The sequence below is a fragment of the Blennius ocellaris genome (genome assembly GCF_963422515.1).
Source record: "Blennius ocellaris genome assembly, chromosome: 23".
Lineage (NCBI taxonomy): Eukaryota > Metazoa > Chordata > Actinopteri > Blenniiformes > Blenniidae > Blennius > Blennius ocellaris.
In genome coordinates, this window is record NC_137672.1 from 17,517,739 (window position 1) to 17,537,119 (window position 19,381).

The window sequence follows — 19,381 nt, forward strand, 5'->3', positions numbered from 1 at the left end:
TGTGTTTATTTGATTCCTGTTGATAAAACTTTGAAGAGAAAGACTTTATATTGTTAATAGAGGCTACAGAGTTTCACAGTTTAGAATTTTCGGGTGGTGGTGTGCCTCCAGAGTTTTCCAAACAAAAAAGTGTGCCTTGGCTCAAAAAGGTTGAAAAACACTGCATTAGATGCACGTTGTTACTATTGATTTGGAAACGAGGGATGAGACGATTCATATTTAACTTTATTTCAGCAAGGACGTTTATTCCAAACGGCAACAGAAGCTCAATTCTCTGATTTGCGACTTCAACAGCTCAAATAAAAATGTTTTTCTAAATAATATTTTGACATCCGGGATGTCGGATCTTCTCAGGAGATGAATATTTTGCATTAAAACCAAGTTGAACAGATAAAAAAACAAACAAACAAACATTTAAGCTTTATGGTTTTCAGCTCCAACTTGTATTCCTTTAAAGTAAAACCATCTTAGAATCGTTTGGGATTCAGCTAAAATCTTCCACAAACAGTTTTAAATTAACGTGTGAGTTTAAGTTTCACTTCCTGAGACTTAACGTCTCTGCTTGACTTTAAAATACATATATTTTACGTTTTATCTGCCAGTCATGAGGAGAATTCAGAGACGTGGAGACGAGAGTCTGTCCTCCCTGTTCCAGCTTCCTCAGTGCTGCTGGTGGAGGAGATGAAGTTTCCTCATCGACCTGAGAGAAAAAAATGACGAGCAGAGGGTTTGTGGTTCCTGGTTCACTTCCTGTTAAACATGCCGTCTCATCGCTGCACAATTACCGTGACGGATTTCGGCTTTGACTTCTGAATAAACCGTTTCTTCAGTGGCTGCAGGGGCGCTCTTCCCTGGAAACAAATATTTGTTGCATTTCCTTCAAAAATACTGAAATTTCATGTTTTACGTAGTTGGCTTAAGTCATTATCGGACACGACATCACGGCCTTGTGTCATCGACGTATTTCCAGAGCGAAGCTGTCAGCAGCAAAATGAATTTTCTTATTTTACCATTTTTTAACCATATCGCATCACGTGAACTTAAGTATTTCAATGTCCCGAGAACAGTGGATTCAGGTGTTTTCATATATGCCCGATAAGAAATACAATAAAGTAGATAATAGGCAGTCGACAAACCAAAAAAGACGCCACTAATATTGCTTGTAGTAAGTTATAGTGACAGCTGATGTAATAATAAATATCATGGATAAATGCAGGCCTCACATTTCACTCTTTTTAAGACGAACCTGTTGAATATATGCTTTACAGATGCAGGTGGACGAAGACGTTACTCACCTTTCCTTCCTTTTGCTTTACTTTGTTTGGAGAGTACTTGTGCATAGGTGACATCATCTGCAACAAAGAATATCTACTCATTTACTGTGTTTTACATTTATTGATATTATTATATACCTTTGTTTTCCATAGTTTAGCTATTATTAGATACTTAAACTGCAAATGGAAGGTCGATTCCAAAGGGTTTTTCTTAATTCTGCTCCATAATATTATAATTGTTTTATTTTAATAATAAAAAAAAAATGCTTTTGATGAGCTCTTGCACTGACTCCTAAATACATTTCAAACATTCCTTCGCACACAAGTTGTTCTCCACGTCGAAGCTGGCGGCTGGACGTTGTTGTTAAAGTGCTTCATTTTCAATAGCAGTGAGGGTGATGCGACATGGGTGGAGTTTAATATAGAGAATAAATGACTTTATGTGAGAAAAGATATTGAAGGATTTGCTGTTTTCTTCTACGTCATACCTTCATATGATTTGACATCAGAATAAATAGTGTCCTCTTCTGGTTTCTTCTTCTTCATCACTGTGAGGGTTAAATTAAATTCAGTCATTGAAAGCACCACTGAGTAATATTTTAGTTTTTTTTTTTAATTTTTTTACAACAACCAATACTCACCGTTCTTGACCTTTATAAGCTCTAGTACCGAATATGTCACATCACCTGAAATGCAGTTTTATATTTAGACGTCAATGATGTACGAGATGCAGTGACGTCAACTATGTTATCATAACTTGTCCCATGAAAACTGCTGAATGCTGAATGCTTGACCAACCACCATCAGATTTAAAGACAAAAAAAGTGGATTACTCAGGGTACATGCACACAACGTGAAAAACGATCGTTTTTCTCCCCAGGCTTCTGAACGCGGCTCAACACGAGGCTTCAGGGCCTGTAGTACACCTGCCAGGCCTTTAGGGGCGCTGTGACTCACCAAACACACCAAAAATGCAGAAGAAGACGGAGCACATAGAACTTTAGAAGTGGATTCTTGCTCATAACCTCTATATAAATTTAGTTCTATAGGTCTATGGTCTTTCCTGCTGTTAGCGTCATGTAGCTAATGCAGCTCCATTGCTTGTGGTCCCTGATTGTTGTGGTTATTTGATGATATCGCGGACCGCGATGGGGGGGGGGGGTGATTACGTCATCTTTTCTCCACAGATCATCGTTTTTTGCCGACTTTTCGGGACGGCCCCCGAAGGCTCATGGGACATGTTTACACACCGGACAAAAAATGACAGGCAACTCTTACAAATCCATAAACAGCTTTCATGTCTGAAACAGTTTGCGTCAATGCCGACCTTGGTTCGGGGAATTGTTTGTGTCGCTTTGATCTTCGAGGTGATTCGCGGTGTGGTACGTCGTACGGCTCTGCTGTGGGCTTCCAGACCTGCCGACACGCAAAACGTTGAAATACACCAGAGATACATGAGGAGATTGTAATTTTCTTAAGTTGAAAATGACAAACGGAAGCGTCGTACAAACCCGTTCAAGCGTGAATCTGTGAAATAGACGCCCACATTGTTTACTGTCTACTTTGACACGCGATCCTCATTCAGAATATGTGTTTGGTTTTCTATGCTCCACAGGTTTTTCTCAAATTGAAAGCCAAGGTCTTACCTTTTGTCCTTTTGTAGCAGCAGAACAGCAGCAGCAGAAAAATAAATAGGAATAGTCCACAAATCAACCCAATGATCCACATCGGAAAAGAGCTTTTATCTCTGGACGCAGCTGTAGGGATCAAATGGTTTTGATAAAGCAAATACATTCTTACTAGTACAATGAATAATTTTAATAATAAAAATGACCAGGTTCCTTACATTTAACAGCCATCCAGCTCTCCGCTGATTCCTTTCCATTCCCCCGACACTTGTAGAAACCTTGGTCTGATTCTGACACTGCAGAGATCTTCAACTCTCCTCCAGCGGCGTTTTCAACGACTTTGTTATTTTTGTAGAAAATCCCATCAGAGGGAACATTTCCTGTCTTCAGTTCACAGCGAAGAGTTACAGACTCTCCCTCAGGTACAGGATACACTGGGCTCACCAGGATGACATCATTAGCTGTGAAACAAAGTTCAATTCATTCATTCATCAGGCGGTGGGGTGATGATGGGAAATACGGGGTAAACTCACAACGGGCAGGTTAAAATATCTGTCAGAAAAAGACAACTCACACTGTGCAGAGATATTCACTGCATTGCTGAATGCTGTTAGAGACTCACACCAGTACACTGCTTTCCTTGGCCACTGATTATTAATATATACTGATCCATTTATTAGGGCGTCGGTAAAATAAGTAACACGTGAGATGTCATTCATATACGCGATCCTCTTCCACTGGGTGGAGTCTCCCCCACATGTCAGTGACGGAGATTCAGAGGTGAAGTGTTGGACTCTGGCAGGATTCACTGTGAGAGATGCTGATGGATGAACGTCTGGAAAATAGAAGGAGTCACAATGAAGCGTGGGATTCATACCGTCTCAGCACTGAATTCCAAACTAAGTTATTTCTATTTATTTTGAAAATGTGAATTTAGAATATAAAGCTATATCTTGAGTACAGGAGCAACTCGTACAACAACTATGCTGCCAAATAAGATTGAAGGTGAAATAAAAAGACAAGTGACCTGAAGACCAGACATAATTAGGACGACTCTTCTCTGTGTAAAACACTGGATCCCCTCGTCCTGCTGAACATGCATATCCTGCAGTGTGAGTCTGTCCATGAAGTGTCAAGGAATGATTTGCCGTCCCACTGCTGCTACCAGGTAGAGGTTCATAGGTGTAGCGAGACTGTGACTCTGGAACGACTTTGAACCAGTAGAAGCTCCACCCTGCTGACGGAGGATCAGTGTGACAGGTCAGAGTGACTGAAGCTCCGGGAATCAACCATGATGGAGACACAGACAGGACGAGCTCTGGTTCTGCAGGAGAGAGATGATTGTCTGAAATCAACACTTGGTCTGTTGGCAGGAGGTCACATGCTTCATTTGTACCTTGAATGTTTGACAACACTTCTCTACATTTTCTAAGTGTGTACTTCAGAGTTCTGCTTGTTCTCTCAGCCATTCATCTGTGATCACACACACACACACACACACACACACACACACACACACACACACACACACACACACACACACACACACACACACACACACACACACAGATGTGACTTACTGCTCAATACTCTCAGATTGACGGTGTTGCTCCAAGACGTTGACTGTTGTCCACTCATCATCTTGCCTTTACATCTGTACTCTCCCTGGTGCCGTGAAGAAACAGACTCAACCCTGAATTCCTTGGCGTTTGCTGGTTTGACTGGACTGCTGGTTTCCCACTCGTACTCCCATCCTGTGTTTCCTCCTTCGACGTCACACCTGAGAGCGACTGTCTCTCCTTGGTAAAACTGTGGCCGGTCGTGTTGCAGCGTCAGGGTTGCCTTGTTCGGTACTGTCCACGTTAGAAAGAACAAAACAAGTATACAACATTTTGACAGATGGATCGGACGTCAGCCCAATACATTTTACATCATGTTAGTATTTTTGAAGAAGCACTTCAGAAAATCCTACTCACTTATTTTAGTGATAGTGATCATATCACTGTATTGTGTGTAGTAGATTGGATCTCCTCTTCCTCCTCTGCACCGGTACAATCCCTCCTGTGACACTTCATACTGTCTCGAATACACATTAGTATCATGTTGGTTCTTATCTCTGTACCAGAAGTATTTCCATCCATGTGATTGTTTCACTGAGCAGGTCAGCGTCACTCTGGAGCCGTCAGACATGTTGTATTTACTGGAACTCAGTTCAGCCTCTGGTCGAGCTGTTGAGAATATTAGTAGAATATATAATCTATTAAGACAGTTAATCATCAAATGTTTCTTTCATCTTAATGGTGGACGGGCAGCCCAACAATGTCTTAACGCTGTTTACATTATGTTGTATTTTACTAACTCGTCGTCTGGCTACCAGTCTAACAGACACTAGAGGAACCAACAAACATCACTTACGTAACACTGACGGTTTGAAGGCTTCACTCCACGACGTGGAAGAATAAATGTCATCACTGCGTGTGGCCCTACATGTGTATCTTCCAGTGAGGAACTGAGAAGCAGTGAGTTGTAACGACCTTTCATATCCTCCTAGAGACGACTGGGAGTTTCTCCATTCATACAACCAGTCAGTGGCTCCTCCTCCCTGGACCTCACATGTCAGAGTGATTTTCTCATCCTCAAATATCTCAGACCAGTTGGGTTGTGTTGTTATGACAGGCTTGATGGTGACTGTTTCCACCAGGAAACAAAGACAAACAGTAGTTTCATCAGTGTTTCTGTGCTCATCAAGAATACAAATTTATTTATGACAAAAATACTGAACTCACGAGTTATAAGAATGGCGACCTCATCACTGATGTAAGATTGATAATCTGATGTTTCTCTCTGTCCTATGCACCGGTAACCGCCTCCTTTAGATGCCTGGATGTGTGTGTTGTTTAAAACAGTTCCTGTATCTGGATTCCCTTTGGTGATTAATCCACTTCTGAAAAACGTAAACTTCCAGCCATCGTCGTTTCCCACAGAGCAGGAAAGTGTCACTGTGCCTCCGACTGATATGGTTTTGTCTCCTGATGTCAGTGTCGCCTCGGGTTTCTCTGTGGATGTTAAAACAACACACACATTTAATTAACTCTCCCACAAACCTCCTGTTTCTTCATTTCTTATGTTGATTTAAATTCGAAACCCACTTTGCCACTGATTGTGAATTTATTCAACTGAGGTGTAACGACACAATTCTTCTCTTGGTTTCAGATTCAAATCTTTGTATTTGTCGTTTTGCAGGTTTAACACAGAGTCAGTGGAAATATTTGGTCATGAGAATCAGATGAAACCAATCTCAAAGAAAGACCAGATACATAGAGGACCATTAACAGCAGAGATGTAGCGGAAAGAAATCAACAATAAACTATATTTGTTTATTATCAATAGCATCAATACAACTTATATTGTGTGTAAGAATAATTCTACAGTTAAGAACAGAGACTTGTGTTTTACTGCTGTTGGTCATGTTAATAAAATATGAAGGACTCACCTGCTACAGTGAAAGAGACGGTATTACTTTTCTCTGTTTGCAATGAGCTCTTCTGATGAGCAACACAACTGTATTCACCACCATCTGTTGATGTTATTGGGAATTTGTAGTAATGAACTGAGTAGTAAGGAAGATCTAGTCCATTATCGTTGTAGAATCTGTATTCCCAGTCGGAGTCTTCTCCTCCAACATCACATGTCAGAGTAACAACCTCTCCGATGAAAAGAGTCGACCAGCGAGGATCAGCGGTCAGCACAGCGCCTGGAAACACAGAGGAAACAAACCACACTGGAACACTCGTACAAAACCAGCACATGCACAGGGACAACATGCAAACTGAGTATGGAAAAGCTCACTAACATTTTGATTATGACTCTTTTTAGTTGTTCTTGTACATAAAGTGGCTCAAAAAGTAACAAAATAAAAAGAACATCACCTTCAGCGCAGCCTTTCCAGACGAGGCTACAAAACACTGAAATGAAGATGAAACATGACGACATTAGAGCTCCAGTAACTTTGACCGGTTGGTGTGAAACATTAACTCGTAGGCCAATAATGAGAACATCCAACAAGAGAAAGAAAATCAGTTCTTCCCACTAAAACGCGCCTGCTTGTCTTTGTGAGGTGAAGAGAAGAAGTGTGTGAAAGACTCACAGGAAAACCACAACTCAGAGATGAATCTGCGTCCCATTGTCACCTGGGTCTTTTTCACACAAAGTCCTTGTGTGAAAAGAGTGAAAAAGAAGAAATGTACGTCAACAGAATTCACACTTTATATAAATGGTGTTGTATTTGGGCTTTTAAGTTATTTTTGCTTCCCCTGAGTTTTATCTCAAACCCAACAGCTTGACAGGTTGACAACAGCGTTTAAGACGTGTTAAAAGATTTTAATGAGATTTACAGGAACAGAGCCTTGACTGGCCTGTTTAGCTTTCCGCAGAACGACAGATTAATATCTGTCATCTATATATTCATTATTAGCTATAAAGTCTTTAACCATTAAACTCTGAGATGCTTTTTTTTTCTGCCCCGTCAAATAAAGACATGAAATCAGGTCAGTTAACCACATTGGAGCCTCGTGTAAATTACAATTACTTCTTAAATATCCTAAATGCTTTGTAATGTGGAGATTGTCAAATGCATTGATCCAATAAGGTTAATTAAAAGTCATTTAGTTACATGTTTGTATAAATTAAAGACACAAATATCTACACTAACTAACAACTTTTACTAAGAATAAAAGTTGGAGGCAATTTCTCAGAAATAAACTGCAATTTCCACACAAACAAAACATTTTGGAATAAAAATAGATGTAACATTAATGTGTGACTTCCTCTTTCTTCAACCACGCCAAAAAAAAAAAAAAGGTTTTGGACAGGCATTGTGTAACAGTGGACTTTAAAAGACTTATTTTTTACTTTCGTACCTTCTATCAGAAGCTGTATTGTTTTACTTTTATCCAATAAGTTGAATCAGTATTTTCACACATTTGTCTGTACTTTTAGTTTGATCACTTCCTGCTCTAGAAATGCTTCTCCTGCAGAAAAATGGTCTTTGATGCAAACGCTGTTGCACATTCACATTAACTCAGAAATACTGGGACTAAATCATGTTTTTTTTTAATGTTTGAGAACATTAAATATGTTAAGAATTCTATTGTTTTGCCTACAAAGTCAATGACATTTCCTAAAATAGTCCAGAAAGAATTAAAAAAAAGTGAATTATTCATTCAAACAATAGTATATAAGAGCTGATATGCACAAGGCAAACTAGTCCACTCAGAATTAATACAATATCAACACTGATAATCAAAGTTATCATCATACTCACTGAAATCATTTCTGCTCAGCAGAGGTTGGAAATCCACTGCACTCTTTCACCAGTCTGCAGAAGATATCCTCTGAATACTTGCTCTTCTGAAGGATCGAGTGTGAAACGGCGTCTCTCGACGACCGCAGCTTCTGACTTGTGATGAACTTCTGGTTTCACTGATCCAGTCACAGGAAGCCAGCAGGTGAAAGAGGCTGGTCGAACATGAGAGGTGCGGCTCAGTTTCTGCTTGTTTTGCTGCAGTAATCAAAGTACTTTTCCCCACACAAGTTGACTTCGCCTGCACTCTTTCATCTGGGAGAAATGATTTCAGTGAGTATGATGATAACTTTGATTATCAGTGGACTAGTTTGCCTTGTGCATATCAGCTCTTATATACTATTGTTTGTATGAATAATTCACTTTTTTTATTCTTTCTGGACTATTTTAGGAAATGTCATTGACTTTATAGGCAAAACAATAGAATTCTTAACATACTAGTGTTCTCAAATATACAAAAAAAATCATGATTTAGTCCCAGTATTTCTGAGTTAATGTGAATGTGCAACAGCGTTTGTATCAAATATCAGTTTTCTGCAGGAGAAGCATTTCTAGAGCAGGAATTGATCAAACTAAAAGTACAGACAAATGTGTGAAAATACTGATTCAACTTATTGGATAAAAGTAAAACAATACAGCTTTTGATAGAAGGTACGGAAGTAAAAAAAAATAAGTCTTTTAAACTCCACTGTTACACAATGCCTGTCCAAAACCTTTTTTTTTTTGCCGTGGTTGAAGAAAAAGGAAGTCACACATTAATGTTATATCTATTTTTATTCCAAAATGGTTTATTTGCGTGGAAACTGGAGCTTATTTCTGAGAAATTGCCTCCAACTTTTATTTTTAACTTAATAGAGTTAGTGTAGATATTTGTGTCTTTAATTTATATAAACATGTAACTAAATGACCACCTGAAGGAGCTGGACCTGAGCGACAACACCCTGCAGGAGTCGGACGTGAAGCGGCTCCTCCACATGGAGGAGAGTCCAGCCTGCAGCCTGCAGACTGTGAGGTGAGTCCGTGCTGCTTCTCAGCAGGCGTGCGGGATACGTGGAGCTCGCTGGGCAGCTGCAGGGCCGGACAGCAGAGGACACGGTCGGCCAATCAGAGGCGCTGCAGGCCTGGTTTGTGTCGCTCTTTCATGAGCAGGACTGAAGTCCCCGGTGGCTCCCGAGACTCTCCTCGTCACCTCCCATCTCTCTGCAGGTGGTAGTGTACTTAAAGGAAACCAGCAGCGAGTGACGGAGGAGCCGCCAGAAGGTGGAGAGCTGGGACGCTCCAGCATCGAGCCAGGGTTCCTCTGGATGTGACAATCGCTGTTTGTGTGTGGACTGTACCTCCTCTATCATGTTCATGTATTCTTTTCCCTGTAAATAAACTTTTTTCATTAAAGCCTCACCATCTCAACTCCAATTTCTTCTTCATATTTGTAGTTCGCCTGCTGGTGATTGTGGCACATGGGGTAGCAGGATTTCAAACTCAGATGTCACTGCATTAGATCACACTTGGAGAAGCAACATGAAATAAGATGATAAGCTTATAAAAATGATGGACTTCACAGGGCCCTGCTTGATTAAAAATGAGGCTCCTTTTTTAGCCAAAGCTAATTAATACTGTATTCCATCAGTGTGTAAACAAATCTATTTAAGTTAAGGGTGATTTATAGAATCGTGACTGTTAAATGATTTGTCTGCTTGTTTCAACTTTAAGAAAAATAAATGTGAGGCACTAAAAGAAAACTGCTGCCCCGTCAGGCCTGTGAAGTTGGTCAGATTTGTATAATGTGTGCAGGAACATTACTGATAGGTTAGTGGTCAGACGGTTTGCTGGCAAGACTGGTGTAAAAATGAAGCTCCTGAAGAGATTATTCCGATGAAGGTCCAGGACTCTGCAGCCCACCGCTCAGGTGCCACATGTTGCTGTTTAACAACCTCAGAAATGGCTCCCACTGTTTTCACTATATGAACATATTTGAACTTTCTTTAATGCTGCATCACATTCTAACATGTCATCAAACAACATAAGGTTAACGCGAATGAGAGAAAACTGCTAAAATAGTTCAAAAGCTGATCATCTGTAAAGAATTAATGACCAACTAATAAAGCTTGAGCTGTGCTTCGAATTCTGTTGCTTTAATTTGTTATAAGGTGATGATCTTTAGCAGTGGGAGTTAATGTCGCCCGAGTTCAGTTATATAACAGCCCTGTTCATTTGTCTCTCATAACTGATATGAGAAGACAATATATTCAACGTGACACCAAAGCGGAACCTTTGCGGGGCAACAGTTGCGACCCGGTTGTTAAAGTAAACGGAAGCGCGCTTCCGGCAACATTTCCTTCCTGTGCCCTTGATTCGTCCGCATTTCATCTGGCCAGTAGCTGATAAAACGGAGTTATTCCTGCCCCGTAAGCGCGTACAGCAGACAGAAACTTAGGAGAAAGACGTGTGGTGGTGTTTCGTGGACTTTTGTAAACTTTAAAAATGTACGAAGTTAAAAGTTCCGACGTGTTTAACGGTCTTCCGGGTTGAGAAGGGACCGACTTCCTGGAGCAGCACTTGTTGCTGCTTGTAACGGAAACTTCCAACTAAAAAAAAAAAAAAAAAAGCTCCGTATAAATTCGTAGCTGTTTTTATGAACGCATTTTAACCGCATGAACCCATTTCTGCTGTTTTCTGCAACAACGAGGGACGCAGAAGGAAGTCGGCCGCCGGTTTTGGATGAGTGAGAAGAGCAGGTTCTTGAGCAGGTTGATCCTGATTCTCGTCGCTGCTTTCGGCTTCATTCTGACTGAACATGTCTGATGTGGTTGACGACGAGCTCAGGTCAGAGTCTGTTGACGGGTAAGAGACGTCAGGAGCGCCTGCAGAATCCACAGACGCCAAACAAGAGAACATGCCGTACTTGTTTGACCCATTGTGCTTATGATGCCGTTAAAACTGTGCAATAACAGGTACCTTGTGCTCAACCGCACATACTTATTAGCCAAGGTACCTCAGGCAGCTAAATTGGTATTTTACATAACTTATTATCGGTCGTTTCTTTTAACTTTTTACATTACTGCACTATGTCCTTGGGCGTGTGTGAGAGCTGAAGGTGTGTGTGAATGTTTAGGTTATTCTGTATATATGGTGTGTCTGCTGAGATGAATGCAATGCTGAATGTGAGAATGGCTGCCGGTGTTTATTGTATGTCTACTGTGTGTTTTTAGCTACACCGTAATTTCGTTGTGCAATTTTATTGTACAATGACAATACAAGCTTCTAATTCTAATTCTAGATGATCATAATTTGCTCTTACAGTGCACCTGGGTGATGCACTAACGTTAAAAATAAGGTGTGTGTGTGTGTGTGTGTGTGTGTGTGTGTGTGTGTGTGTGTGTGTGTGTGTGTGTGTGTGTGTGTGTGTGTGTGCGTGTGCGTGTGCGTGCGTGTGCGTGCACAGATGTCGGCCGCTCAGACGAGTGACAAGGTCTTCAGGACCCAGCTGTTTGTCTCTGAAGAGCGACTGGTCCAGAGAACTTCCTCCAAACCTCAGTGCAGAACCTGGACCTCCAGCCACAAAGTAAGAAGCCGTTTGTTTTTCTTTTATTTCCTCACAACCAGAGTGAGACGTGTTGCCGTCACTTGAAGGCTCTCAACCAGTGAGACTTGATGCTGGATCTTTGTGTCTTTGCTGTGTGTTGTGTTGCTCAGTGTAGATGTTGCTTTGTGTCCACAGGAGGAGGAAGAGCAGTGAGGAGCAACAGCCGTCATCCTGCTGTGCTTCGCGCCATGATGTCCTAAAGGATCCAGTCTGTTGGAGCAATGGACATCGGCTGCTTTTGGATGAACACAAGAAGAGTCTGAGGAGCAGATGTGAACGTGTGAGGGAAGGAATCGATGAAGCGGGAGGAGGAAGCCTCCTCAACAGGATCTACACTGAGCTCCACATCACAGAGGGACACAGTGAGGAGCTTCAGAGGGACCCGGAGCTCCACCAGCTGGAGGCTGCTTCCAGGAAGAAGAGCCTCCAGGACACGGCCATCAGGTGTCAGGACATCTTCAGAGTCTCGGCTGAGCAGCGCAGACGCGTCCGGGTGGTCCTGACCAGCGGCGTGGCCGGCAGTGGAAAGACCTTCTCGGTGCACAAGTTCACTCTGGACTGGGCCGAGGGCCTGGAGAACCAGGACGTGGGCGTGCTGGTGGTGCTCTCCTTCAGGGAGCTGAACCTGGTCAGAGAGCGGCCGTACAGTCTCCTCACGCTGCTCCACGACTTCCATCCGGCCTTGCGGGAGGTGACGGCGGAGGAGCTGGCGGTCTGCAGGCTGCTCTTCATCTTTGACGGTCTGGATGAAAGCAGACTCCCTCTGGACTTCAGCAGCTCCCAGCCGGTGGTCGACGTCTCGCACGAGTCTTCGGTCGGCCTGCTGCTCACAAGCCTCATCCGGGGGAACCTGCTGCCCTCGGCTCGGGTCTGGATCACGTCCCGACCGGCGGCGGCCAATCAGATCCCTCCGTCGTGTGTGGACAGGCTGACAGAGGTGCGAGGCTTCACCGACGCCCAGAAGGAGGAGTACTTCAGGAGGAGGCTGGGCGATGAGGGGCTGAGCAGCAGAATCGTCTCCCACATCCAGACCTCCAGGAGCCTCCACGTCATGTGTGGAATCCCAGTCTTCTGCTGGATCACTGCCACCGTTCTGGAGCACATGTTGACCACGGAGCAGAGCGGAGAGCTGCCCCAGACCCTGACTGACATGTACTCCCACTTCGTGCTGGTTCAGACACACAGGAAGAAGCTCAAGTTCCACGAAGGACATGAGGCGGGTCCTCGGGAGCTGACGGAGGCTGACAGGGAGGTGCTTCTGAAGCTGGGCAGGCTGGCCCTGGAACATCTGGAGAAAGGAATCATCATGTTCTACCAAGAAGACCTGGAGCAGTGTGGCCTGGATGTGAGCGAGGCCTCGCTCTACTCTGGTGTCTGTACTGAGATCTTTAAAGTCGAGGCTGTGATCTTCCAGAAACCCGTCTACAGCTTCGTCCATCTGAGCGTTCAGGAGTTTCTGGCTGCCGTCTACTTGTTTCACTGTTTCGCAAACAAGAGGACAGATGTCCTGAAGGCTTTCACTGGAGAGGATCATGATTTCACGTCCCTCGATGATTTCCTGTACAAGGTCCTGGACAAGTCCCTCAGCAGTAAAAATGGCCACCTGGACCTGTTTGTCCGCTTCCTTCATGGCCTCTCTCTGAAGTCCAACCAGAGACTCTTAGAAGGTCTGCTGGGTCGGACAGAGAGCAGTCCAGAAGCCGTCCAGAAGGTCATCGAGAACCTGAAGCAGATCAAGAGTGATCAAATGTCTCCTGACCGAAGCATCAACATCTTCCACTGTCTGATGGAGATGAAGGACCTCTCGGTCCACCGGGAGATCCAAGACTTCCTGAAGTCGGAGAAACGATCCAAGAAGGAGCTCTCTGAGATCCACTGCTCAGCTCTGGCCTACATGCTGCAGATGTCCGACCAGGTCCTGGAGGAGCTGGACCTGGAGAAGTACAACGCGTCACTGGAGGGACGGAGGAGGCTGATGCCAGCTGTGAGGAACTGCAAGAGGTTTCGGTGAGTCCACATTTTGACAGTCGACCGGTCGGATTCCACCCCACAAATTATTATCATTGACACTATTGAAATACAAAATGACATTATTTGATTCAAAATAATTTCATGAAACTTGCTGCTGTTACAAAATTTAAATCAAGCCTCACAAATTGGCAGGATTCAGTATTTATACAAACAAGGGCTGTAAATCTTTATGCTCTGGTTTGATAATATGAGACATATACAAAGTTTTGAGGGGATATAACTTATAATTGATTTGCTCCACGTATTTACAATCATCAATATCATAATCAAGTAGTTTATACATGTTTAGTCCGTGAGAGGGAGTACAAACAGGGCACTTTTTTAAAAAATTTTGAGGAAGGATGCTCCTCGGACAAACTCCAAACGCACTTCCTCCTCTTCTCCTCTTGTCTCTCAGTCACACAGCGACCCCCTCTGGTGTGAAAGTGTAATCACATCACAGCGTTACACTATGAAAACAACACACTTCCCACCTTCACAATCACAACATGAACCCAGAGACCACGAGCTGGAGCTCTGATGTCTCCCCCGTGTCTCCTTACAGGTTTTCTTTATGTGACCTCACGGACTCCCACTGGGAAGTCATCTCCTCGGCCCTGAGGTCTGACCCCTCCCACCTGACCGAAGTGGACCTGGGGAACGGCGACCTGAAGGATTCCTCAGTGAGGTTTCTGTGCGCCGGACTGCAGAGTCCAAACTGCAAGCTGGAGACTCTGAGGTCAGTTCACCGTCTGACGGTCGGGTCAAGAGTTTACAGCGGGGGCGCTTAATCCGTCGATCGCGATCTACCAGTCGATCGCAAAGGCAGTAATAGTAGATCACATGACATTAGGAAAAAAAAATAGACGCTGGTGTAATGAAACTGATTCACCTTTCCGGATGACGAGTACAATCGAACGCAGCGTCAGATGACGGCTGAATTCTTCTGACCTTCAGGTCACCGCACATGCGCAAACGACGACGCTAAGTGTGCCGAAGCTAACAAGCTAGTCAAGCGATTTACCGCAAATTTGAAGCCCCCCCAAAAATGAGTGGGGGGGAGCTGGACCAAGTGAGAAGACGAACACGTGTCACTTTCACGAGGAGTGGGAGGTGGCCTTTATTTTTTTCACAATGTCATTTTCGAAGTGCGTTTGTCTCGTCTGCCAGTCGACCGTCGCAATACCAAAGAGGGTCGTCAGAGTAAAGTCAGGTAATTACAAAGAATGTTCATAGTTAATTATGTCGTGTTGCACAATATTGGCTCATATGGTTTTGCAAGGTGCATCTCTATACATTGTACATGTAAAGAATCCTCGATATATTTGAAAATAAATATATGTTTTGCATTTTTGTACTTTGACTTGGTCGTTTTATAAGGAGCTCGCGTGCTGAAAAAGTGTGGCCCCCCCTGGTTTACACAGTCGGAGTCCATTTTGCCTTTGCCTCGTTAAACTGAGCTCATGTGAAAAAGAAAAAGAGAAGAAGTCCTCGGTGTGTCGCGGCTCTGCTAGCTAGAGGTCTGACTGAAGAGCTGCTCTCCTCCTGCTGGCTTCAGCCGGTTGGACTTTTTGTTTCTAAACTCCTCGAGTCTGAACCGTCTGCAGTTCTCAATGTTTTTAACATGAAACCTTGTCCTCCAGTCTCACCTCTCTCTCTCTCTCTCTCTCTCTCTTCATTCAGGTTGTTCAACTGCCGGTTGTCGGAGGTCAGCAGTTTGTCCGTGGCCTCGGCTCTGAAGTCCAACCCCTCCCTCCTCAAACACCTGAAACATCTGGACCTGAGTAGGAACCGGCTGACGGACCCGGGAGTCGAGCAGCTGTGCGCTTTCCTGGAGAATCGGCTCTGCGGCCCGGAGACTCTGAGGTCAGGCTCCGTGTTTGAAGGTCGTGGTTGGGGCCGAGCTCTCCTGGATGAAGCGTCACTGATCGGATCCTGTTCAGCGTTGACACCAGTTCAGCTCTCCAGAATAACAGAGATCAAATCGCCCGATCGGTCAGAGGTCGGACCTCCACCAAGTGTAGACATGGACGCGTATCCCACCTCCAGATCAACTCCCTTTATTAAGGAAACACAATAAAATGTATATTAATAAACATGTCGGCAGACTGCGCTTACATACAGGTGTACGATTGATGACGAGTACCAACGAAATCCACTAGTGGGAGCTCTAACACTATAAAAGAGCTTACAGGTACAATAACTCTCCAAATTGTGGAAATACTGCCAAAATGGGCCAAATATGCGTTAAATATAAACCAGTGTTTTTCAACCTTTTTTAAGCCGAGGCACACTTCTGTCTTTGGAAAACTCTGGAGGCACACCACCACCTGAAAATGTTAAACTCTGTAGCCTCTATTAACAATATAAAGTCTTTATCATCAAAGTTTTATCAACAGGAATCAAGTAAATACAGAAAAAAAGTATTTCCCAATGTCTTTTTTTGAATTGTGACTCCCTCAGTGTGAAACCTGGACCTGATGGATGAAGAGCTGAGATCCTGGTTCACATTCTTCCTTTTCAAAAACTTCTCCATCACTGTCACTGACCAGTGGTTAAAAAACACCGATCTAAGCTATTCTATAAGATAGATAAATGGATCACAACAGACGCGGACTTTGATAAAGTCAACAGTTTTGGAGAGCAAAGGCGGAATTAAACAAGACAAAAGAATTGAAGTTGTGCAGCCAGAGTAACGTTTTGCTTTCTCTGGTTATTCAGGTTGTTTCGATGCAGTTTGTCAGAGATCAACTGCTCCTCTGTGGTCTCGGCTCTGAAGTCCAACCCCTCCCACCTGGAGCACCTCAAACATCTGGACCTGAGCGAGAACCCGCTGCAGGAGGCAGGAGTGGAGCAGCTGTGTGGTTTCCTGGAGAGTCCACTCTGTCGGCTGGAGACCCTGAGGTCAGTCGACCGTCTGTTACTGTTGTGACGAAGAGCCACAACAGCAGAGCTGCTCGTTTCCCCGTCGACGCGGCCGACCGGTTCCTCCTCGTTGATTCCGCCGCTCCGTCTCCGTCTGCAGGATGGTGAAGTGCAGCTTGTCGAAGAGCAGCTGCTCCTCTCTGGTCTCGGCTCTGAGCCGCAGCCCCTCCCACCTGAAGGAGCTGGACGTGCGTTACAACAACCTGCAGGAGTCGGACGTGAAGCGGCTCCTCCACCTGGAGGAGAGTCCAGCCTGCAGCCTGCAGACTGTGAGGTGAGTCCGTGCTGCTTCTCAGCAGGCGTGCGGGATACGTGGAGCTCGCTGGGCAGCTGCAGGGCCGGACAGCAGAGGACACGGTCGGCCAATCAGACGCGCTGCAGGCCGGTGGCTCCCGAGACTCTCCTCGTCACCTCTCATCTCTCTGCAGGTGGCAGTATACTTAAAGGAAACCAGCAGCGAGTGACGGAGGAGCCGCCAGAAGGTGGAGAGCTGGGACGCTCCAGCATCGAGCCAGGATTCCTCTGGATGTGACGTAGAATCATCGCTGTGTGTGTGTGTGTGGACTGTTTTCTCCTCGAGGCCTTCCACGTTAAAACTGAGATTTCAATGCATTTATTTAACATATCACAACTAAATGCAACAGTTCGCACCATAAGTTAAGAAAATAAAGACATTTCAACAGATTCATCGCGCAAAAAAAGAAAACACAAATGCATTACACTGAGCCAGTACAGGAATCTGAAGAGCCGCCTTCTGCTACAAACATGTATTCAACTTAATGAAACTGTATATACGATATGTGAACGTGTATAAAATGATTGTATGTATATGCTGGTTCCTCCTCCAGCATCAGGCCAAGAGATTGTTTCTCTAGCTTCAATGTGAATACACTTTTTTTTTAATTTTTTAAAATCTGCACCCTCAGTTTGCTTTATCGCTCAATGTTTTGATACATTTTCAATTATGATCTCAAATCGAATTTTTTTTGGTCGGTAGGTGACGCTCACTTCAAAAGGGATTGGAAGTAAATTTGTGAAACATTTATTACATGCCTCAATGGTACATGTACTTGTGTTCATTTTATTTCACTGCGGGTCAAGATGATTCAATAATTTTTCATGTGGGTATCTTTTTATATAAAATTTTATTCTATATAATAAATATAAATCTCCTTCCTGCAAAGTTGTACTTGTGCTTCATCTCTTCCCAACCTTTGACCCTTTATATAGAGTCTACAATTTAGGAAATAAAGTACGATTCAATCAATATTTTTACCTGATAATTACACAAGTACGTATGTGAATTACACCACTTTTTTTAAATGCAAGTCTCAACAACCAGGTTGTTATGAGGGTAGGAATGTATTTTCCTCCATTACTGCAACAATTACAGGAAACGTGACCTTGTAAGTTTTTTAATCTTTGACTTGTAAAAAAAGAAAAGGATTTGCGCTCCTGTAATTAAGAATTTGTGAATGTGGTGGTTGTTTTTGTGGAGAGAAAGAAATTCTACAGGTAACGGGTCACAAATTCAGTTCTATAAGCTTTTTTCACCAGAAATACCTCCAGAGTTCAGTCTGCAGACTGCTATTGGATAATTCTCTTGATTTTCCTTGATGGTGTTTTAGCATCTTGCTTTTGTTACATCAAACATATCGTAGCGTCATGGAGATCAGCTCCGATGCATTATGAGAGTTGGGATGGCGATTTCATTTCAAATGTCTTTATTAGGGGTAAGAGTAGACTTGTTGGTAATGGTTGTGTTGTTTTGTGTTTGTGTTGCTTTGTTGATCTCGTGTGCTTCAAGTGTCACACCCAAGACTCACAAGCTTGGCATGTGCGATACATCATGTTTAAGCACGGAGCCATGCTGGTGCATAACATTGAAAGCAACTCATCCAATGTGACAATGAACAGAATAAACACCATGGCAGGGTCGCACCCACTGATTCTGGCTATATAGGGTTGCGTACTGCTCATGAACAAGGGATTGATTTTTACACAGGATTTCTATGGTTGATAGTGGTTGAAGCATCCCGGAATTCGTGCAGATGCTGCGTCTCGCAGTCCTGATGCTGATGATGACTGAGCTAAATTCTGCTCCATTAGATTAGACCGCCTGCGAAGCGTTTTGAAGCGGGCACACGCGCTGGCATGTGGATGGACGGACTTTGCAAAAAAGAAAGAAAATATTCGGGGGAAATAAACTAATTTCGATTTTGATTTTCGACTTTTTCTGGAGTTCATGAAGGTTTTTTTTTTGTTTGTTTTTAGCCTCCGAATTTGATTTTTCTTCCGGAGCCCGACGTACAGAAGAGTAAGTAACAACGACCCAGTGCTACTTTTGTCTTTCCATCGTTTTTCTGTTAACTTTCCTCTGTACATGAGCAGATAGACAGAGCTCATAGATAGATAGATAGATGGATAGATGGATAGATAGATAGATAGATAGATTAGTTTTTGGGCTTGCATCTTTATAATAAAATAAAATTAATAGACAAAATAATAGATTACATCACTATTACATAAACTGGGGCCTTAATTTGTCCCTATAACGTTTCCAAGTAAGTCATTTAAAAAAAAAAAATGTGCAGAATTT

General features: G+C 43.4%; 2 protein-coding genes and 3 long non-coding RNA genes across 5 annotated transcripts; 1 reads left to right on the plus strand and 4 right to left on the minus strand.

Moving 5' to 3' along the window:
• Nucleotides 1-246: 246 nt before the first annotated feature.
• Nucleotides 247-1,335, minus strand: LOC308147178. The gene is made up of 3 exons (XR_013937145.1): nucleotides 1,296-1,335; nucleotides 786-851; nucleotides 247-700 (listed from the first exon to the last, which is right to left on the minus strand). It is a non-coding gene; the product is annotated as an uncharacterized lncRNA (long non-coding RNA).
• Nucleotides 1,336-2,600: 1,265 nt separating this feature from the next.
• On the minus strand, nucleotides 2,601-3,616 carry LOC308146815. Its single transcript, XR_013937123.1, has 5 exons — nucleotides 3,477-3,616; nucleotides 3,121-3,363; nucleotides 2,921-3,031; nucleotides 2,786-2,801; nucleotides 2,601-2,690 (listed from the first exon to the last, which is right to left on the minus strand). It is a non-coding gene; the product is annotated as an uncharacterized lncRNA (long non-coding RNA).
• A 60-nt stretch (nucleotides 3,617-3,676) lies between these two features.
• On the minus strand, nucleotides 3,677-6,726 carry LOC308146976 (Fc receptor-like protein 5; the record flags this gene model as incomplete). The annotated part of the gene is made up of 7 exons (XM_080519006.1): nucleotides 3,677-3,737; nucleotides 4,527-4,755; nucleotides 4,879-5,130; nucleotides 5,318-5,590; nucleotides 5,689-5,826; nucleotides 6,474-6,656; nucleotides 6,699-6,726. The coding sequence occupies 7 exons, from the start codon at nucleotides 6,724-6,726 to the stop codon at nucleotides 3,677-3,679; spliced, it is 1,164 nt and encodes a 387-aa protein (XP_080375132.1).
• A 95-nt stretch (nucleotides 6,727-6,821) lies between these two features.
• On the minus strand, nucleotides 6,822-8,342 carry LOC308147018. Its single transcript, XR_013937130.1, has 3 exons — nucleotides 8,226-8,342; nucleotides 7,050-7,115; nucleotides 6,822-6,867 (listed from the first exon to the last, which is right to left on the minus strand). It is a non-coding gene; the product is annotated as an uncharacterized lncRNA (long non-coding RNA).
• Nucleotides 8,343-10,663: 2,321 nt separating this feature from the next.
• On the plus strand, nucleotides 10,664-17,902 carry LOC308146897 (NACHT, LRR and PYD domains-containing protein 3-like). Its single transcript, XM_080518865.1, has 8 exons — nucleotides 10,664-11,105; nucleotides 11,707-11,826; nucleotides 11,983-13,854; nucleotides 14,423-14,596; nucleotides 15,541-15,723; nucleotides 16,579-16,761; nucleotides 16,883-17,056; nucleotides 17,211-17,902. The coding sequence occupies exons 1-8, from the start codon at nucleotides 11,059-11,061 to the stop codon at nucleotides 17,224-17,226; spliced, it is 2,769 nt and encodes a 922-aa protein (XP_080374991.1). The 5' UTR covers nucleotides 10,664-11,058; the 3' UTR covers nucleotides 17,227-17,902.
• The last annotated feature ends 1,479 nt before the right edge of the window (nucleotides 17,903-19,381 follow it).

Coding starts and splice junctions, on each gene's coding strand:
- LOC308146897 (XM_080518865.1), top strand. CDS start 11,059: ATGTCTGATGTGGTTGACGACGAGCTCAGGTCAGAGTCTGTTGACGG. Junction 13,855..14,422: donor AGGAACTGCAAGAGGTTTCG/GTGAGTCCACAT, acceptor GTCTCCTTACAG/GTTTTCTTTATGTGACCTCA. Junction 16,762..16,882: donor TGTCGGCTGGAGACCCTGAG/GTCAGTCGACCG, acceptor CTCCGTCTGCAG/GATGGTGAAGTGCAGCTTGT.